At 43.7% G+C, this 20,677-nt stretch overlaps 1 protein-coding gene, 1 long non-coding RNA gene and 1 pseudogene across 4 annotated transcripts in view; 2 read left to right on the top strand and 1 right to left on the bottom strand.

Moving 5' to 3' along the window:
• Window positions 1-8,038: 8,038 nt before the first annotated feature.
• Window positions 8,039-9,152, top strand: LOC101024498 (annotated as a pseudogene). The gene has a single exon (XR_004178346.1). The product of XR_004178346.1 is annotated as a mortality factor 4-like protein 1 pseudogene (transcript).
• Window positions 9,153-10,602: 1,450 nt separating this feature from the next.
• LOC110741113 overlaps window positions 10,603-20,677 on the bottom strand; it is a 40,031-nt gene continuing 29,956 nt past the window's right edge. For both annotated transcript variants that reach the window (XR_002516827.2, XR_002516828.2), the window contains exon 4: window positions 10,603-10,964. This is a non-coding gene — a long non-coding RNA (uncharacterized LOC110741113). The remainder of the gene's footprint in view (window positions 10,965-20,677) is intronic.
• The window catches only part of LOC116270321 (sulfotransferase 1C4-like), a 30,558-nt gene continuing 28,739 nt past the window's right edge, over window positions 18,859-20,677 (top strand). Inside the window, exon 1 of the mRNA XM_031655394.1 lies at window positions 18,859-19,036. Within this exon, the coding sequence (XP_031511254.1) occupies window positions 18,859-19,036 (178 nt within the window). The remainder of the gene's footprint in view (window positions 19,037-20,677) is intronic.

Genomic DNA, 20,677 nt, shown 5'->3' with positions numbered 1-20,677 from the left:
ATCTAGCAAAATAAATTTCTAAGCAGCAAAGCATTCAAGAGGTGACTTGGGTGCTGTTTAAAGCATTCCATTTTAAAAGGGAAACAGAGCATAAAAGTTCAGAAAATTTGCAGCCTGACAAGGCAATAGAAAAGAAAAACCCATTTTCTAAGGAGAATTTGAAACCAGCTACAGAAATTTGCATAAGTGACAAGGAGCCAAATGTTAATCACCGAGACAATGGGGAAAATATCTCCAGGCCATGACAGAGACCTTCCTGGAAGCCCCTCCCATCACAAGCCCAGAGGCCTAGGAGGAAAAGATGGTTCCATGGGCTGGGCCTAGGGCCTTCACTGCTGTGTGTACCTGAGGGACTTGGTGCCCTGTATCCCAGCCACTCTGGCCATGGTTGAAAGAGGCCAATGTAGAGCTCAGGCCATGGCTTCAGAGGGTGCAAGCCCCAAGCCTTGGCAGCTTCCATGTGGCATTGAGCCTGCAGCTGCACAGAAGTTGAGAACTGAGGTTTGGAAACCTCCACCTAGATTTCAGAGGATGTATGGAAATGCCTGGATGTCCAGACAGAAGTTTGCTGCAGGGGAAGGGTCCTTATGGAGAACCTCCTCTAGGCCAGTGCAGAAGAGAAATGTGGGGTTGAAGCCCCCACAAAGAGTCCCCACTGGGGTACTGCCTAGTGGAGCCATGAGAAGAGGGCCACCATCCTCCAGACCCTAGAAAGGTAGGTCCACTCACAGCTTGCACAGTGCACCTGGAAAAACCACAGGAACTCAATGTCAGCCTGTGAAAGCAGCCTGGGGGGAGGCTGTACCCTGCAAAGCCAAAGGGGTGGAGCTGCCCAAGACCACAGGAACCTATCTCTTGCATCAGAATGACCTGGATGTGAACATGTAGTCAAAGGAGACCATTTGGAGTTTTAAGATTTGACTGCCCCACCAAATTTCAGACTTGCATGCAGCCTGTAGCCCCTTTGCTTTAGCCAATTTCTCCCATTTGGAATAGCTGTATTTACCCAATGCCTATACCCCCACTGTAGCTAGGAAGTAACTAACTTGCCTTTGATTTTAAGGCCCATGGATGAAAGGTACTTGCCTTGTCTTAGATGAGGCTTTGGACTGTGGACTTTTGAGTTAATGCTGAAATGAGTTAAGACTTTGGGGAACTGTTGGGAAGGCATGATTGGTTTTGAAATGTGAGGACATGAGATATGAGAGGGGGCAGGGGAGGAATGATATGGTTTGGTTTTGTCCTCACATATATCTCACCTTGAATTGTAGCTCCCATAATTCCCACATGTTGTGGGGAGGGGACTGGTGGGAGATAATTGAATCATGGTACAGTTTCCCCCATACCGTTCCCTTCGTAGTGAATATGTCTCACGAGATCTGATGATTTTATAAGGGGTTTCCCCTTTCACTTGGCTCTCATTTTCTCTTGTCCGCTGCCATGTAAGACATGCCTTTCACCTTCCACCATGCTTGTGAATCCTCCCACTTCAGTTTCCCAAAGCACTGGGATTACAAGCATGAGCCACTGTGCCTGGTCTTTTGCATTTTAATTGCAGACACAGTTCTTTAGTACTTGCATGCTTGTGAGGCCTCCCAAGCCAAGTGGAATTGTGAGTCCATTAAGCTCTTTTCTTCTTAATTTACCCAGTCTTGTGTATGTCTTTATCAGCAGCATCAAAATGGACTAATACAAAGATGGTTAAAAAAAAGAAAATCATTCACCCCAGGGTGAGCTATGATCCCAAATGATAAAATGAGTTCTGACTTTTAATTGGTTGGTTGGTTGGTGGGTTGGTGGTTGGCTGATTGGTTGGTCCTGCTAAAGAAAAAATTATTCACTGACACTTAAAGCACGGTAGGCCAGATTTTAGTCAGCACCATCTCCATAGGTGTAGGGACCATGGCAATGGGGTCTTGCAGTGGAAGATATTGTGTTCAACTCTTAATATAACATGGGCAAGTGGGAATTTATAGCCATGTAGAAGGGTGGAGAAAGAAGGATAGAAAATTCCTAAGAGGAAACATCATGGGTAAGGAAAGGGATGGGTTCTGGCTACAGTGATCCAACAGGATTCTTGCTAAAGATAGACCAGGGTGATTAGATATCACCTGGGTGGTGATGGAGGATGAAGAATGTGATCAGATGTTGAGGGTAGGGAGTTCCTGCTACATTGACTTAATAGTTTTCTTGCAAAAACTGGATTTTTCAAGGGATTACACAGAGGGGTATAGGAGATATGTTAAGAGCCTTACTAAAGTTTCGTCAAGAAAATAATCTTTGTCATTTGATTTAAACTCTTTCTACTTCCTTTTTCTTCACTAGCTAGGACCTAAACATGCCGACTTTGAGGTTTAGTATTTCAAAGAGCTTTGAAGTTTAATGCTGTGAGATTACATGGGACTATGAGTTTTTCAAACACCCACAAATCACATTTAAATTCAGGCTTTCAACAACCAGCAGAAACTACACGGCAACTGGAACACATTAGAATCGGGGTCAAGAATGAAAAGCCACCACAATGGTAAAGCACAGTGTTTTGCAACTCGACCAGTTGTCCACAGCTCAAGCAAGGAGGGACCAATCTAACAGGAACAGAGACACAAGAAATAGAACCAGCCCCAGGAAATTCAGTATTCAAGCTAACATGCAGAAGGCCCTAGCACACCCTCTCCCCACATATGCCTGCACCATAAGTATGTACTAACAGTTAAAAAGAAATGATTTTATGTTTCTTTCCTCCTAGAGTTACAGCCATCCTTCATTTATCCATTTATTCATTCATTCATTCTCAATTGTACAAGTACTATGTGCCAGGTACTGTGTGAATGATGGGGATACAGCGGTGAGCAAAGCCCTTCCCCTGTGGATTTTATGGTCTAGCATGTGAAGCAGAAGTCCACTAACTCGTGACACACGTCACCAATCGAGGAGAGTGCCATGTGAGATGGTTTCAGGCTTCGAGAGGCCAGAGCAGATCAGCTGAGACTAGGGCCTGAGGCACAGCTTTCCTGAGAGGACATGGTCCTTCCCAGGGTAAAGCATGTGCTGGCTTTAACCAGGCAAGAGACGGGGTAGAGAGAAAGAGAGCCAGGAACTGGCTTGGTGAGGGGGGCCTGTTTGAGGGCCAAGAGGGAAGGCTGTGAGGGGAAGAGCAGCAAGCTCAGGGAGAATTGACAAAATGAGGCCCCAAAGAAAGGCAGGCATGACACACGGGGCCTTGATGGTGATGGCAGAATGTTAGACTTTATCCTAGGAGCATCAGGAAGCCCCTGCAGGCTCCAAGAAAAATGGTGAGACACTCAGACTACCATGTCAATATGTCCACTGTGTCTATGCCATACACACAGCACAAGGGTGGGAGCCACACTGGTCCAGCTGAGAGGGCTGGGAATTCTTCATGAGTGTGGAGACTTTCAGGATAAAGGTAAGAGGTAGGAAGCTGGCCTCCTCCCTCAGCCTCTCATACCTGGTTACAAAAGCAGGAAGTAGAATTTCAGGTTGACCAGCAGGATACCCATTCCTTGGGAAAAAAAAAAAAAAATTTTATATGTGTGTGTGTGTGTGTGTGTGTGTGTGTGTGTGTAAGACAAGGTCTCACTCTGTTGCCCAGGCTGGAGTATAGTGTCACAATCATGGCTCACTGTAGCCTCAACCTCCTGGGTTCAAGCAATCCTCCCAGCTCAGCATCCTGAGTTGCTAGGACCACAGATGTGTACCATCATACCTGGCTAATTTTTATTTCTTACTTTTTGTAGAGACAGGATCTCACTATGTTGCCCACGCTGGTCTAAAACTCCTGGCCTCAAACAATACTCCCACTTTGGTTTCCCAAAGCACTGGGATTATAGGCATGAGACACTGTGCCTGGTCTTTTTCACTTTAATTGCAGACACAGTTCTTTAGTACCTAGTATGCTAAGTACCACTGGTGATTCATGAGAAGAGAAAGAGTAATAGGAAGAGATAAGGGTGACCAAGCCTCAGATCAGCAAGCAAACTATAAGAGATTCACAGTTCTCTCTGAAAAGAAAAATATGGTCTGAGGTATTTAACAGATTCTCTATCAGGACTGTTTCTCATATGCAGCAATATGTCTGACCCAAAGGACACAATTTAGTTAATGTCTTAATAATACAGAACTAGAGTCACCCAAGCAGGTTGTTGCAAGTCAGGGATCTCAGAGATTAGCCCAATGCTGGTCAGGTTGTCAAGTGCTTGTGAGAGTGACTGGTGTGGTATTCTCTGCCCTGCCTGTGGCAGGCCAGGTCTCATTAAGAGCTGAACAGGCAGGCCACCATAACAACTGTTCCAGCACTGACTGACTGGTTAAATTTTAAAAGCTGAAAGAACCAGTGCCCTTATACAAAGGTGGAATGTAACAAAAGCCCACAAAGAGTTTTGCCTGGGTCTTTCCTGGGCCTTGAAGCATGACAAATAACGAAGGAATTCTTAACAGGACCCATAAAGGATTAAACAAGTTTTTATTGGGGGTCTAAAGAAACTCCCCAGACCTCCACAAACAAGTTTTATTGGGGGTCTAAAGGAACTCCATAAACCTCCATGATTTAGCAGGAGACAATAAGGGTAATTACCCCAGCACCTGGACCCACCTAGATTAAGTAAATTTACTGAGGCTCCAGAGGAAGGTCTTCAAAACTCAGATCTTAATTATAGATTAGAAGATGTTAATCACTTATGTCTTTAGATGAATGTACACTTACATGTAGACATATAGCTTAGAAGGTATATAATCCCTGGAAAACTGTAATTTTGAGTTGGTCTGGCAATATTTTCCAGGCCTTCTCCTAGTACCCAGTTACAGAATTAAACTCTCTTCTTTCCTAGTTCATCTGCATCTCGTTCCTGGGCCGTGAGAATAAGCAGATAAGCAGCCTGACCCTTGGTTTGGTCTGAGAACGTGCCTAGTCAAGGGCATCAATAGGATACAGAATAGAGGTTGGTCCATGGCCATTCAGCCTTGCCCTTTCCTGCCTCTCTTCACCCAGCCACACCTTTCCCGCTCCTTCTTCCCACCTCTCCCACTCATCAAAGGATGAGCTGGCCAATCATTTCGAAATGGGGAATATTAAAAACACAGGGGAAGTGCAGATAACTTCTAGCATTTCCTGTCCCCTCAAGAGAATACTTAACGTAGATTTTCAACAAAAGACTACCATGGCCTAACTGTGTGAGATATTAACGGAGCTTAATGTATAAAAAAGAAGGAGGAAAGCTGTGCTTGCTTTCTCAGCAGGGAAGCCTATGGACTGAGCCAGGTCTGAGCTCTGCGCGCAGGCTGCCTGGATCTAAACTAGGCGCTGCTAGCAGGGTGCTGCAGGAGCGAGACTGACCTCACCAACGGCGTGGGAGCTGGGTGAGGCCTCTCGCTACCGGCTATCCCCCACTCCCCTGACGAATTCTACTGCACAGCAGAGACAGCCATACTCCCCTCTGGATCATAATCCCGTTGGCCTGAGAACTACCCCTGCATCCCCCACAGTGGCTGCAGCAAGCCCCGCCCAAAAGCTCAGACCCGCCTAACCCTGCCCCTAACTGATGGTATTTCTCTACCTGCCCTGGCAGCAAAATACAAAAGACATAAACTCTTGGGAGCTTTATGGTCCCACCCATCAGCTGAGAAACAAGAATACTTACCCTGGTCAACTTAGAGCAAGCTTATGTCCCACTACTACTACTGCCGCAGGTGTTCTCTTGCAAATTCCACCTCCTGGCCGGAAGCCACCCAACTCAGACCATTACAGCCACTCTTGGCAGAAAAACACCGCTCCCAGGAAGAAAAAAACAACAGCTAACATCATTGTCTGTAACAGCCTGGTCCTGAGTCTGCCCACATGACAGCTTCACTGCTAGCATAACCACCACTTGAGAAAGCCAGCACACTGAACGTACTCTACAACCAAGGAATCTCAGAGTCTACATCACTTCCCTGCCACTTCCACTCCTGCAGGGGCTGGCATCCACTGCTGGGAGACCTGAATATGGGTCGCATCTTTGTAGATGTTCCCCAGCACCAGACAAGAGCCTGGTAGCCCCGTTGAGTGGTTAGACCCAGAAGAGCAATAATAATCACTGAAGTCCAGCTCTCAGGGAGCCCCATTCTCAGGGGAAGGGGGAGAACATCACATCAAGTGATCACCTCATGGGACAAAAGAATCTGCAGAGCAGGCCTTGAGTTCTAGATCCTTCTGCTGGTGGGAAGTTTCTTACATCAGAGACACAGCTGCAGTGCTGGGCACAATAAGGAAAGTTTAGGTGAGCAAGATCAACAATATCACAAATATCGAGATGAAGAGAATTGAAAGAACTTCTCCCAGATTTGGCTTCCTGGCTTTCCCTTGTTCTCTCCCCCAGATCCCCTACTGACTACTTGTTGCCCTTCCCCCACCCCACAGAACCCAGAACATGAAGTTCAAAGGGATAATGGAATTTATGGGGAAGAAACTAGATGAAGAGACTGTCAAAAGAATTGCTCAGCACACATCATTTGAAAGGATGAAGAAAAACCAGATGACCAACTATGTAATGATAACCTGTGACATCATGGACCACTCCATCTCCCCACTTATGAGGAAAGCCGCCTGCCAATCATCATGAATTTCTTTGAGAACAATATTATTACATAACTAGTATTTTGGGAAAGAATATTAACACGCCTGTTTCCTTTTGTATTTTATTTTATTTTTTTAAAGACAGGATCTCACTCTGTTACCCAGGCTGGAGTGCAGTGGTGCAATCACAGCTCACTGCAACCTTAAACTCTTGTGCTCAAGCAATCCTCCCACCTCCAGCCTCCCAAGTAGCTGAGACCACAGGTACACACCACCATGCCCAGCTAATGTTTTTTATTTTTTGTATAGACAGGGTCTCACTATGTTGCCCAGGCTGGTCTTGAACTTCTGGGCTCAAGCAATTCTCCCACCCTGGTCTCCAAAGTGCTGGGATTACAGGCATGAGCCATCATGACTGGCCTTATTACCTTTTTAATTAACATGATGCTGCCAATAATTCTGAGGTTTTCTCAAAATATTAATGTCTTTGAAAGAAAATAGATTGTGATGTGTGCCTGTAATAAGAATTCACACTTTTTAATTATCTCTAAAGTTTCACTTTATGGAAAAAACATTCAGAATAGACTTCCTATCCAATCTTTCAAGCACAATTGCATTGCTTTTCAGGGACCATTGGAGAGTGGAAGCATTACTTCTCAGTGGCACAGAATGAGAGATTTGATGAAGACTAAGGAGGAAAATGGCTGACTCTTCTCTGACCTTCCACATGGAGCTCTAAAGAGAGACAAAGTCTATACTACACAGGTGCAATTTTATATCCTGTCTTCCAGTTTTTATTCCCCCTTATCACTGCTTTTCCCTAGAAATGACTTCCTGAGCTGGCTCAAATTGTTCAGGCAAGAACTATAAATTACCTTTTCCTCTCTGCATGCACCTGGAAAATAAAATCATTTTGTTAGCTAAGGAGCTGGGCTCAACATTCTTCACAAACTGACTGAATAGTTGTAACAGAAACCGTGGAACCTTTTTCAAAAGTCTGGTGGTTAAGTCTCCAAACCAAAGTTTCGAGGTCCTCAGGTCAGCTGGCCACGTTCTTCCACCCGTCACCTGGCCCTGTCCTTCCCAGGAGGAGCATCTTCTCTGATGGATGATTGGCAGGAGAACCCCCCCGACAGCTTTGCTAAAGTTCTCTGAGAGCTAAACTAGCCTAAGACTTTGCCTACCCAGTCTTCCTTCCTTCCCTCTTTCCTGCCCTTCTCCACAGGGGTTACTACTACATGATGCTCTGACAGCCCTGCTCATTTATCCCTCATAAGAATTGTCCCCCAAGAAATCTCTTACTCTTACTCTATCTCAGTGATAGGCCAAGCATCTTCCTGTCACTGAAAAGGGAGCAATATTCTCCCTTTGTTAGAGTGGCCATTATATTTATGATTTACTGTTAAATTCAGATGTGCAAGTACTAGGTTAAGTCATTTGAAACTGGTATCAATAAAGAGAGCGGAGTTGGGTGGGGTAGAGAGTAGGGGGCGGTAGTCGGGGGTGGTGGGAGAAGGAGGAGGTGGCGAATCACTTATAAATGGTGCCGAAGCAGGACCCGAAGCCTAAATTCCAGGAGGGTGAGCGAGTGTTGTGCTTTCATGGGCCTCTTCTTTACGAAGCAAAGTGTGTAAAGGTTGCCATAAAGGACAAACAAGTGAAATACTTTATACAGTGGTTGGAATAAAAATTGGGATGAGTGGGTTCCAGAGAGCAGAGTACTCAAATACGTGGACACCAATTTGCAGAAACAGTGACAACTTCAAAAAGCCAATCAGGAGCAGTATGCAGAGGGGAATATGAGAGGCGCTGCCCCAGGAAAGAAGACATCTGGTCTGCAACAGAAAAATGTTGAAGTGAAAACAAAAAAGAACAAACAGAAAACACCTGGAAATGGGGATGGTGGCAGTACCAGTGAGACCCCTCAGCCTCCTCGGAAGGAAAAGGCCCAGGGAGATCCTACTGTTGAAAATGAGGACACATTCATGAACAGAGTTGAAGTTAAAGTAAAGATTCCTGAAGAGCTAAAACCGTGGCTTGTTGATGACTGGGACTTAATTACCAGGCAAAAACAGCTCTTTTATCTTCCTGCCAAGAAGAATGTGGATTCCATTCTTGAGGATTATGCAAATTACAAGAAATCTCGTGGAAACACAGATAATAAGGAGTATGTGGTTAATGAAGTTGTGGCAGGGATAAAATAATACTTCAACGTAATGTTGGGCACCCAGCTACTCTACAAATTTGAGAGACCACAGTATGCCGAAATTCTTGCAGATCATCCCGATGCACCCATGTCCCAGGTGTATGGAGCGCCACATCTCCTCAGATTATTTGTATGAATTGGAGCAATGCTGGCCTATACACCTCTGGATGAGAAGAGCCTTGCTTTATTACTCAATTATCTTCCCGATTTCCTAAAGTACCTGGCAAAGAATTCTGCAACTTTGTTTAGTGCCAGCGATTACGAAGTGGCTCCTCCTGAGTACCATCGGAAAGCTGTGTGAGAGGCACTCTCACTCACTTATGTTTGGATCTCCGTAAACACGTTTCTGTTCTTAGTCTATCTCTTGTACAAACGATGGGCTTTGAAGATGTTAGTGTATAACAATTGATGTTTGTTTTCTGTTTGATTTTTAAACAGAGAAAATAAAAGGGGTAATAGCTCCCTTTTTTTTTTTTTTTTTTTTTTTTTTTTCATTTCAAATTTGCTGCCAGTGTTTTCAGTGATGGACAACAGAGGGATATGCTGTAGAGTGTTTTATTGCCTAGTTGACAAAGCTGCTTTTGAATGCTGGTGGTTCTATTCCTTTGACATTACACACTTTTATAATACGTGTTAATGCTATATGACAAAATGCTCTGATTCCTAGTGCCAAAGGTTCAATTTAGTGTATATAACTGAACACACTCATCCATTTGTGCTCCTTTTTTTTTTTTAATGGTGCTTAAAGTAAAGAGCCCATCCTTTGCAAGCCATCCATGTTGTTACTTGGGCATTTTTATCTTTGCTCTAATTGTTGAAGAATGGTGGCTTGTTTCATGGTTTTTGTATTTGTGTTTAATGCACGTTTTAACATGATAGACGCAATGCATTGTGTAGCTAGTTTTCTGGAAAAGTCAATCTTTTAGGAATTGTTTTTCAGATCTTCAATAAATTTTTTCTTTAAATTTCAAAAAAAAAAAAGAAAGCACACATTCAGGTATCACAGAGGCAGCAACTTCAGAAAGATGAGAATTACTGAAACAGGATCTTGGAGGAGGAGCGTGTGGAGAAACCCCCCACTCCTGGGTAAGGAGTGCAACTTGGCCAGGGCTCTGTCCCTGAGGACACTGTGAAGACGCCGGCTCTGAAGTGATCTGCACACTGGACTCTGCTGCTGCTACAGGAAGTGAATTATCTCGGGAGTATCGCTCACTGGAGCAAGAAGGCAGCGAAGAGAGCGAGTCCCTTCTCCTCCTCTTGTCTCTCAGTCTCTCTGTGTGCAGAGTCTCAGAGAAGGGGCGCCAGCTGGCCCAGTGGAAACACGGATTGGCAGAGTCCCAGCCCAGCATCTCAAAGAAAACCCAAGACACGTGAACCAGGACATGAGAGGCAATAACTTTATAAGCAGGCCAGACGTTTTTAAGCTCAAAATGGTCATTTCAAATAGTTCAAGCTAATTTGTGCATCTGTGTGCGTGTAAATATAAATGTATATATGTAAATAGATGTGTGTGTGTGTGTATGTGTGTATATATATATTCTCATGTAAAGAAAAAAAAAAAACCCAGACCAGGCACAGTGGCTCATGCCTGTAATCCCAGCACTCTGGGTAGCCGAGGCGGGAGGATCACCTGAGGGTGGGAGTTCGAGACCAGCCTGACCAACATGGAGAAACCTCGTCTCTACTAAAAATACAAACTTAGCTGGGCACGCTAGCGTATGCCTGTAATCCCAGCTACCCGGGAAGCTGAGGAGAATCGCTCGAACCCGGGAGGTGGAGGTTGCAGTGAACCGAGATCATGCCATTGCACTCCAGCCTGGGCAAAAAGAGTGAAACTCCATCACAAAAAATAAAAATAAATTTAAAAAATCTAAACTTACCTAAAAGAAATAAATCAATAGACTTACTGTTCTTGGCAAACACTCCCTCTCCTCCTTCTGTTGGGGACTCCAGGTGGCAGGTCTTCTCCAAAGTCTCAAATCCCCTGCAAGGGCTCTCCAGAGCAGCGGTAGTGCCTGAAGCTGAGGCTGTGAAATGACTGAAAGTGGGATGCCACAGTGGCTGTTGTGAGCTTGGAAGAATCCTCTCCATCTGACCAACTGAGGCAATGTTTCTCTGATGGCCTTTATAATGGTTTGTTTGAAATGTGTGGTTAATGCCAATGTCCAGCATGCCAGATGACACATTCTAGAAAGTAAATGAACAGTATGAGCTCTAAAATCCCTCCAACGTGACTGAGGGAAGCACCTGTCCTTGGGTTGAGTCCATCTAAATGCTGAGAGAAATCCTGGCAGAGGTGGTCCCTAGAAAAGCCTGCCTCTCCAACACAGTGACAGGGGCCCATTTGTTCAGTGGCCCATTGTTCAGCGGCCACTCACTTCAAACTGAGTGGAACTTACAGCCCCGATAAGGCAGACACCTGGCTGAGCCAGAAGCTAAGTGACGTAAATAAGGGGCTGCCAGTCCTCCCACACTACCAGGGAACTAGAATCTCAGAATTAGAAAAAGCACTTAGAGATCATTCAGACAGGTGGTCAGGTAGCTCTTTTGATGTCATTAACTGAAGTGTCACTGTCTATGTATGGAGAAACTGGAAGTTTCTACTACGGTTAAATACACCAATGATCCAGCAATTCAAATCATAGTCATACACCCAAGAGAACAAGAGAGAATGCATCTGGCCCCCACCCCAAGAAAACAAAGTGTGAAAATCTCACAGAAGCTCTATTCATAATTACCAAAAACTGGTATCAACCTGTATGTCCATCAAAAGAAGAATGGATTTAAAAATTCTGGTATATAGATGGCCGAATAGGAGCAGCTCCAGTCTTCAACTCCCAGCGCCAGCGACACAGAAGACCGGTGATTTCGGCATTTTCAACTGAGGTACTGGGTTCATCTCACTGGGGAGTGCCGGACGATCGTTACTGGTCAGCTGCTGCAGCCCGACCAGCGAGAGCTGAAGCAGGGCCAGGCATTGCCTCACCTGGGAAGCGCAAGGGGGAAGGGAATCCCTTTTCCTAGCCAGGGGAACTGAGACACACAACACCTGGAGAATCGGGTAACTCCCACCCCAATACTGCGCTTTGAGCAAACAGGCACACCAGGAGATCATATCCCACACCTGGCCGGGAGGGTCCCACACCCACGGAGCCTCCCTCATTGCTATCACAGCAGTCTGTGATCTACCGGCAAGGCAGCAGCGAGGCTGGGGGAGGGGCGCCCGCCATTGCTGAGGCTTAAGTAGGTAAACAAAGCTGCTGGGAAGCTCGAACTGGGTGGAGCTCACAGCAGCTCAAGGAAACCTGCCTGTCTCTGTAGACTCCACCTCTGGGGGCAGGGCACAGTAAACAATAACAAAGCAGCAGACACCTCTGCAGACCCAAACGACTCTGTCTGACAGCTTTGAAGAGAGCAGTGGATCTCCCAACACGGAGATTGAGATCTGAGAAGAGACAGACTCCCTGCTCAAGCGGGTCCCTGACCCCTGAGTAGCCTAACTGGGAGACATCCCCCACTAGGGGTAGTCTGACACCCCACACCTCACAGGGTGGAGTACACCCCTCAGAGGAAGCTTCCAAAGCAAGAATCAGACAGGTACACTTGCTGTTCAGAAATATTCTATCTTCTGCAGTCTCTGCTGCTGATACCCAGGCAAACAGGGTCTGGAGTGGACCTCAAGCAATCTCCAACAGACCTACAGCTGAGGGTCCTGACTGTTAGAAGGAAAACTATCAAACAGGTAGGACACCTACACCAAAACCCCATCAGTACATCACCATCATCAAAGACCAGAGGCAGATAAAACCACAAAGATGGGGAAAAAGCAGGGCAGAAAAGCTGGAAATTCAAAAAACAAGAGCGCATCTCCCCCGGCAAAGGAGCGCAGCTCATCGCCAGCAACGGATCAAAGCTGGACAGAGAATGACTTTGACGAGATGAGAGAAGAAGGCTTCAGTCCATCAAATTTCTCAGAGCTAAAGGAGGAATTACGTACCCAGCGCAAAGAAACTAAAAATCTTGAAAAAAAAGTGGAAGAATTGATGGCTAGAGTAATTAATGCAGAGAAGGTCATAAACGAAATGAAAGAGATGAAAACCATGACACGAGAAATACGTAACAAATGCACAAGCTTCAGTAACCGACTCGATCAACTGGAAGAAAGAGTATCAGCGATTGAGGATCAAATGAATGAAATGAAGCGAGAAGAGAAACCAAAAGAAAAAAGAAGAAAAAGAAATGAACAAAGCCTGCAAGAAGTATGGGATTATGTAAAAAGACCAAATCTACGTCTGATTGGGGTGCCTGAAAGTGAGGGGGAAAATGGAACCAAGTTGGAAAACACTCTTCAGGATATCATCCAGGAGAACTTCCCCAACCTAGTAGGGCAGGCCAACATTCAAATCCAGGAAATACAGAGAACGCCACAAAGATACTCCTCGAGAAGAGCAACTCCAAGACACATAATTGCCAGATTCACCAAAGTTGAAATGAAGGAAAAAATCTTAAGGGCAGCCAGAGAGAAAGGTCGGGTTACCCACAAAGGGAAGCCCATCAGACTCACAGCAGATCTCTCGGCAGAAACTCTACAAGCCAGAAGAGAGTGGGGGCCAATATTCAACATTCTTAAAGAAAAGAATTTTAAACCCAGAATTTCATATCCAGCCAAACTAAGTTTCATAAGTGAAGGAGAAATAAAATCCTTTACAGATAAGCAAATGCTTAGAGATTTTGTCACCACTAGGCCTGCCTTACAAGAGACCCTGAAGGAAGTACTAAACATGGAAAGGAACAACCGGTACCAGCCATCTCAAAAACATGCCAAAATGTAAAGACCATCGAGGCTAGGAAGAAACTACATCAACTAATGAGCAAAATAACCAGTTAATATCATAATGGCAGGATCAAGTTCACACATAACAATCTTAACCTTAAATGTAAATGGACTAAATGCTCCAATTAAGAGACACAGACTGGCAAACTGGATAAAGAGTCAAGACCCATCAGTCTGCTGTATTCAGGAGACCCATCTCACACGCAGAGACATACATAGGCTCAAAATAAAGGGATGGAGGAAGATTTACCAAGCAAATGGAGAACAAAAAAAAGCAGGGGTTGCAATCCTAGTCTCTGATAAAACAGACTTTAAACCATCAAAGATCAAAAGAGACAAAGAAGGCCATTACATAATGGTCAAGGGATCAATTCAACAGGAAGAGCTAACTATCCTAAATATATATGCACCCAATACAGGAGCACCCAGATTCATAAAGCAAGTCCTTAGAGACTTACAAAGAGACTTAGACTCCCATACAATAATAATGGGAGACTTCAACACTCCACTGTCAACATTAGACAGATCAACGAGACAGAAAGTTAACAAGGATATCCAGGAATTGAACTCATCTCTGCAGCAAGCAGACCTAATAGACATCTATAGAACTCTCCACCCCAAATCAACAGAATATACATTCTTCTTAGCACCACATCGTACTTATTCCAAAATTGACCACGTAATTGGAAGTAAAGCACTCCTCAGCAAATGTACAAGAACAGAAATTATAACAAACTGTCTCTCAGACCACAGTGCAATCAAACTAGAACTCAGGACTAAGAAACTCAATCAAAACCGCTCAACTACATGGAAACTGAACAACCTGCTCCTGAATGACTACTGGGTACATAACGAAATGAAGGCAGAAATAAAGATGTTCTTTGAAACCAATGAGAACAAAGATACAACATACCAGAATCTCTGGGACACATATAAAGCAGTGTGTAGAGGGAAATTTATAGCACTAAATGCCCACAAGAGAAAGCAGGAAAGATCTAAAATTGACACTCTAACATCGCAATTAAAAGAACTAGAGAAGCAAGAGCAAAAACATTCGAAAGCTAGCAGAAGGCTAGAAATAACTAAGATCAGAGCAGAACTGAAGGAGATAGAGACACAAAAAACCCTCCAAAAAATCAATGAATCCAGGAGTTGGTTTTTTGAAAAGATCAACAAAATTGACAGACCACTAGCAAGACTAATAAAGAAGAAAAGAGAGAAGAATCAAATCGACGCAATTAAAAATGATAAAGGGGATATCACCACCGACCCCACAGAAATACAAACTACCATCAGAGAATACTATAAACACCTCTACGCAAATAAACTGGAAAATCTAGAAGAATTGGATAATTTCCTGGACACTTACACTCTTCCAAGACTAAACCAGGAAGAAGTTGAATCCCTGAATAGACCAATAGCAGGCTTTGAAATTGAGGCAACAATTAATAGCCTACCAACCAAAAAAAGTCCAGGACCAGATGGATTCACAGCTGAATTCTACCAGAGGTACAAGGAGGAGTTGGTACCATTCCTTCTGAAACTATTCCAATCAATAGAAAAAGAGGGAATCCTCCCTAACTCATTTTATGAGGCCAACATCATCCTGATACCAAAGCCTGGCAGAGATACAACAAAAAAAGAGAATTTTAGACCAATATCCCTGATGAACATCGATGCAAAAATCCTCAATAAAATACTGGCAAACCGGATTCAGCAACACATCAAAAAGCTTATCCACCATGATCAAGTGGGCTTCATCCCTGGGATGCAAGGCTGGTTCAACATTCGCAAATCAATAAACATAATCCAGCATATAAACAGAACCAAAGACAAGAACCACATGATTATCTCAATAGATGCAGAAAAGGCTTTTGACAAAATTCAACAGCCCTTCATGCTAAAAACGCTCAATAAATTCGGTATTGATGGAACGTACCTCAAAATAAGAAGAGCTATTTATGACAAACCCACAGCCAATATCATACTGAATGGGCAAAAACTGGAAAAATTCCCTTTGAAAACTGGCACAAGACAGGGATGCCCTCTCTCAACACTCCTATTCAACATAGTGTTGGAAGTTCTGGCTAGGGCAATCAGGCAAGAGAAAGAAATCAAGGGTATTCAGTTAGGAAAAGAAGAAGTCAAATTGTCCCTGTTTGCAGATGACATGATTGTATATTTAGAAAACCCCATTGTCTCGGCCCAAAATCTCCTTAAGCTGATAAGCAACTTCAGCAAAGTCTCAGGATACAAAATTAATGTGCAAAAATCACAAGCATTCTTATACACCAGTAACAGACAAACAGAGAGCCAAATCAGGAATGAACTTCCATTCACAATTGCTTCAAAGAGAATAAAATACCTAGGAATCCAACTTACAAGGGATGTAAAGGACCTCTTCAAGGAGAACTACAAACCACTGCTCAGTGAAATAAAAGAGGACACAAACAAATGGAAGAACATACCATGCTCATGGATAGGAAGAATCAATATCGTGAAAATGGCCATACTGCCCAAGGTAATTTATAGATTCAATGCCATCCCCATCAAGCTACCAATGAGTTTCTTCACAGAATTGGAAAAAACTGCTTTAAAGTTCATATGGAACCAAAAAAGAGCCCGCATCTCCAAGACAATCCTAAGTCAAAAGAACAAAGCTGGAGGCATCACGCTACCTGACTTCAAACTATACTACAAGGCTACAGTAACCAAAACAGCATGGTACTGGTACCAAAACAGAGATATAGACCAATGGAACAGAACAGAGTCCTCAGAAATAATACCACACATCTACAGCCATCTGATCTTTGACAAACCTGAGAGAAACAAGAAATGGGGAAAGGATTCCCTATTTAATAAATGGTGCTGGGGAAATTGGCTAGCCATAAGTAGAAAGCTGAAACTGGATCCTTTCCTTACTCCTTATACAAAAATTAATTCAAGATGGATTAGAGACTTAAATGTTAGACCTAATACCATAAAAATCCTAGAGGAAAACCTAGGTAGTACCATTCAGGACATAGGCATGGGCAAAGACTTCATGTCTAAAACACCAAAAGCAATGGCAGCAAAAGCCAAAATTGACAAATGGGATCTCATTAAACTAAAGAGTTTCTGCACAGCAAAAGAAACTACCATCAGAGTGAACAGGCAACCTACAGAATGGGAGAAAATTTTTGCAATCTACTCATCTGACAAAGGGCTAATATCCAGAACCTACAAAGAACTCAAACAAATTTACAAGAAAAAAACAAACAACCCCATCAAAAAGTGGGCAAAGGATATGAATAGACATTTCTCAAAAGAAGACATTCATACAGCCAACAAACACATGAAAAAATGCTCATCATCACTGGCCATCAGAGAAATGCAAATCAAAACCACAATGAGATACCATCTCACACCAGTTAGAATGGCGATCATTCAAAAGTCAGGAAACAACAGGTGCTGGAGAGGATGTGGAGAAATAGGAACACTTTTACACTGTTGGTGGGATTGTAAACTAGTTCAACCATTATGGAAAACAGTATGGCGATTCCTCAAGGATCTAGAACTAGATGTACCATATGACCCAGCCATCCCATTACTGGGTATATACCCAAAGGATTATAAATTATGCTGCTATAAAGACACATGCACACGTATGTTTATTGCAGCACTATTCACAATAGCAAAGACTTGGAATCAACCCAAATGTCCATCAGTGACAGATTGGATTAAGAAAATGTGGCACATATACACCATGGAATACTATGCAGCCATAAAAAAGGATGAGTTTGTGTCCTTTGTAGGGACATGGATGCAGCTGGAAACCATCATTCTTAGCAAACTATCACAAGAACAGAAAACCAAACACCGCATGTTCTCACTCATAGGTGGGAACTGAACAATGAGATCACTTGGACTCAGGAAGGGGAACATCACACACCGGGGCCTATCATGGGGAGGGGGGAGGGGGGAGGGATTGCATTGGGAGTTATACCTGATGTAAATGACGAGTTGATGGGTGCAGCACACCAACAAGGCACAAGTATACATATGTAACAAACCTGCACGTTATGCACATGTACCCTACAACTTACAGTATAATAATAATAAATAAATTTAAAAAAAAATAAAAAGAAAAAAAAAATTCTGGTATATTCATTCAGTGATATAGTATATGGCAATAGAAATAAATGAACTACTGATACTTGCTGCTGATACTTGATGAATTTCAAAGACATTATGTTGAAAGACCAAAGCCAGACACAAAGGAGGACATAATGTATGATTCCATTAATATGAGGTTTAAGAATAGGCAAAACTAAACTATGGTGACAAAAGTCAGAACAGCCTCTGCCTTAAGTGTGGGGCACTGGTGCAGCATTGACTGGGAAGCAGCATGAGGGAATTGTCCGAAGCAATGGGAATGTGCTGTATCTCGATCTGGATGGTGGTTATGTGGGTGCATATAGAAGTATAAATTCATCAAGACATAAACTTACACTTTGTGCATTTGTCTGTATGTAAACTGTGCCTCAATATAAAAAAACTTGTTGCAATAATGGTCCTCAAATATTGCAGTCGAACCTCTCACAGAACAGAAACAGACCTGAGATTTAGGTAACTCTCTAAGTCAGTCTTGGAAGTTGGGATGGAATTCCCAGCTGGACTGTCCCAGCTGGCAACATGTGCACCTAACATGGGCACCTAGCATGTGATATGTCAATAGAAGCATGAGTCTGCTCGGGTCTGGGGAAGGTGTTTCTCCAAATCTCCATAGATAACCAAACCCAGAAGAGAGAATCACTTTCCTTTCTGTAGGGAGAGTAACTCCAGGTGAAGACAAGGAAGAAGGAAGGGAATTCCTGGAGACTTGCTCCAGGCATTCCTTCAATATTTCCTCTCAATTCCCCATCTCCATGGGCATCCACAGGACCAGGAAGTGACCTCCTGGACTTGGGCAGGCCCCTGGACTGGTGCCCCACTGCTGTTCTTCCTCCTGGCAGTACGGAGGTGCAACCCTGCCAGAATCTCACTGGTAGAATGAGTAAGGCCTATTCTGGCACAATGCTGAAGATTTTGTTCCAGTTCTACCCAGGAGCCATGCAAATTGTCTCTTTGTTTGCCTGAGCATATTTACCTGTAATGAATGACCAGAGCTCTGTGCCTAAAACACTGAATACATAAAGCCCGTGTGAATGTCGACTTTCATTTACTTTTTACTTTCCCCTGCTGGTGCCCAAGACCATGGCAGAAGGAATGGCTAAGGATAAGGTGGAGGAGACAAGTGAGTTAGAATGGGGCTTGTTACCCCCAGAGGAATTTTCCCAAGTGAATGGAATCATTCTTCAAAAGAAAACATGCGATTTCTGGGATAAGATCTGGAACTTCCAAGCCAAGCCGGATGACCTGCTCATTGCTTCTTACCCCAAAGCAGGTATGTACATGGACATGAGAGGAGGGAAATAGAAGTTGGAGCATGTATCAGCACCTTACGGGGTCATGTAGTAAAGTCAAAGAGCAGAGGAAGGAAGTGTCCTTGTCTATAAATCGGACAGAATGGCAAAGGATCTAAGACTTTTCTATAAAACCATAGGGATTTTTTTAGAGATAGAGTAGTTGGTTTATCAAAAATACATAACTAGTCAAAGCCGATTTTTCAGGTTAAAAATATCCATGTTATTCATTTTTTTCTTTCGTTCAACAATCACGTATCAAGAATCTTCTAAATGCCAGAGACTGGCACCGAACATAGTGATGGGTAAAATGTTCGTTATCTTTGCCTTGCAGGGATTTACAGTACAGTCGAGAGAAGAACATTAAATCATTAAACAAATCATTTCACAGATCTGTGATTACCTGTGATAAGACCTGAGAAAGAAATGTAGAGGGTGTAATGAGAGAACACTGGGGGTCCCAATTTAGATTAAGGAAGTAGTACTCTGAAATTCTGAGCTACTGTGATTATTACAAAGGGAATGTATTATCGGTTTGCTATGGCTATGAAACAAAGTACCACTAGCTCAGTGGCTTAAACAATGATATTTATTGTCTCACAGTTTGGGAGGCCAGAAGTGCAAAATCAAGATACCTGCAGGCTTGGTTTCTTTCGAGGGCTGTGAGGAAAGGCACTGTTTCAGGCCTCTCTCTTTGGGAGGTATATGGCATCTTCACATTCACATTGCACTCTCCATGTGTGCACATCTACCTCCAAATTCTGCCTTTTTGTATAGACATTAGTCATACTGGGTTAGAGCCATCCTAATAACATCATTTCTATTTGATTACCTCTATAAAGATTCTGTCTCCATAAGGTCACATTCTGTGGTACTGTGGGTTAGAACTTCAACATATTAATTTGGGGAGCACACAAGTTAGCCCGTAACAGGGAGCATGGAGAGGAAGTGTTTGCATATGCAGACAGGAGCAGTAGGACTTACTGATAGATGATAAATGGGAGGTGAGGGAAAGAGAGGAGACAAGATTTGGGGCTAGAATGATGAGGTGGATGCCAGTGCCAAGCACTGAGTCAGGAAAGTCCAGAGAGGAACAGTACTGAGAGGGGCCAGGGCATCTATTAGGCAGTTGAATGAATTGAAGAGGGTCAAAAATGGACTGGGGAACACAGTATGTGTGTGTTGCCATTTCCAGATGAGAAAGAAGGTAGCTTGGACTAAGGGGGCAAAAGTACAAATGGAGAGTGAGAAAAAAAATTGAGATATATTTTGGAGGTAAAATTACTTGAGATCTGAGAGGAAGGGATGACTCCTGGGTGACTCTCTTCTGGCTTCATCAGCTGAGTGGCCCCTTGGGCTGGGATGGGAAAGCCTGGGGGAGGGAGAGGCATGGAGCCTGTGCAGGAGGTGGGCAGGTTAAACTACAGCTCAGTTTGGGACGTGTTAAGTTTGAGATGACCTTTAGACCACTAAGTGTTGATGTCAGGGGGGCTGTCAGATATAGAACACAGAGGGAAGCCCACTCTGGCTGGAGATATAACTGGAGTTGCTGTAGATAGTGAAATCTCAGGTTAAATGCCCTAAGGCAGAGCCTGAGGCAAGGATTCAGGTACATGTGATTT

Source organism: Papio anubis, chromosome 14, assembly GCF_008728515.1.
Source record: "Papio anubis isolate 15944 chromosome 14, Panubis1.0, whole genome shotgun sequence".
NCBI classification, from domain to species: Eukaryota; Metazoa; Chordata; class Mammalia; order Primates; family Cercopithecidae; genus Papio; species Papio anubis.
This window is presented reverse-complemented; position numbering and strand designations above follow the sequence as displayed.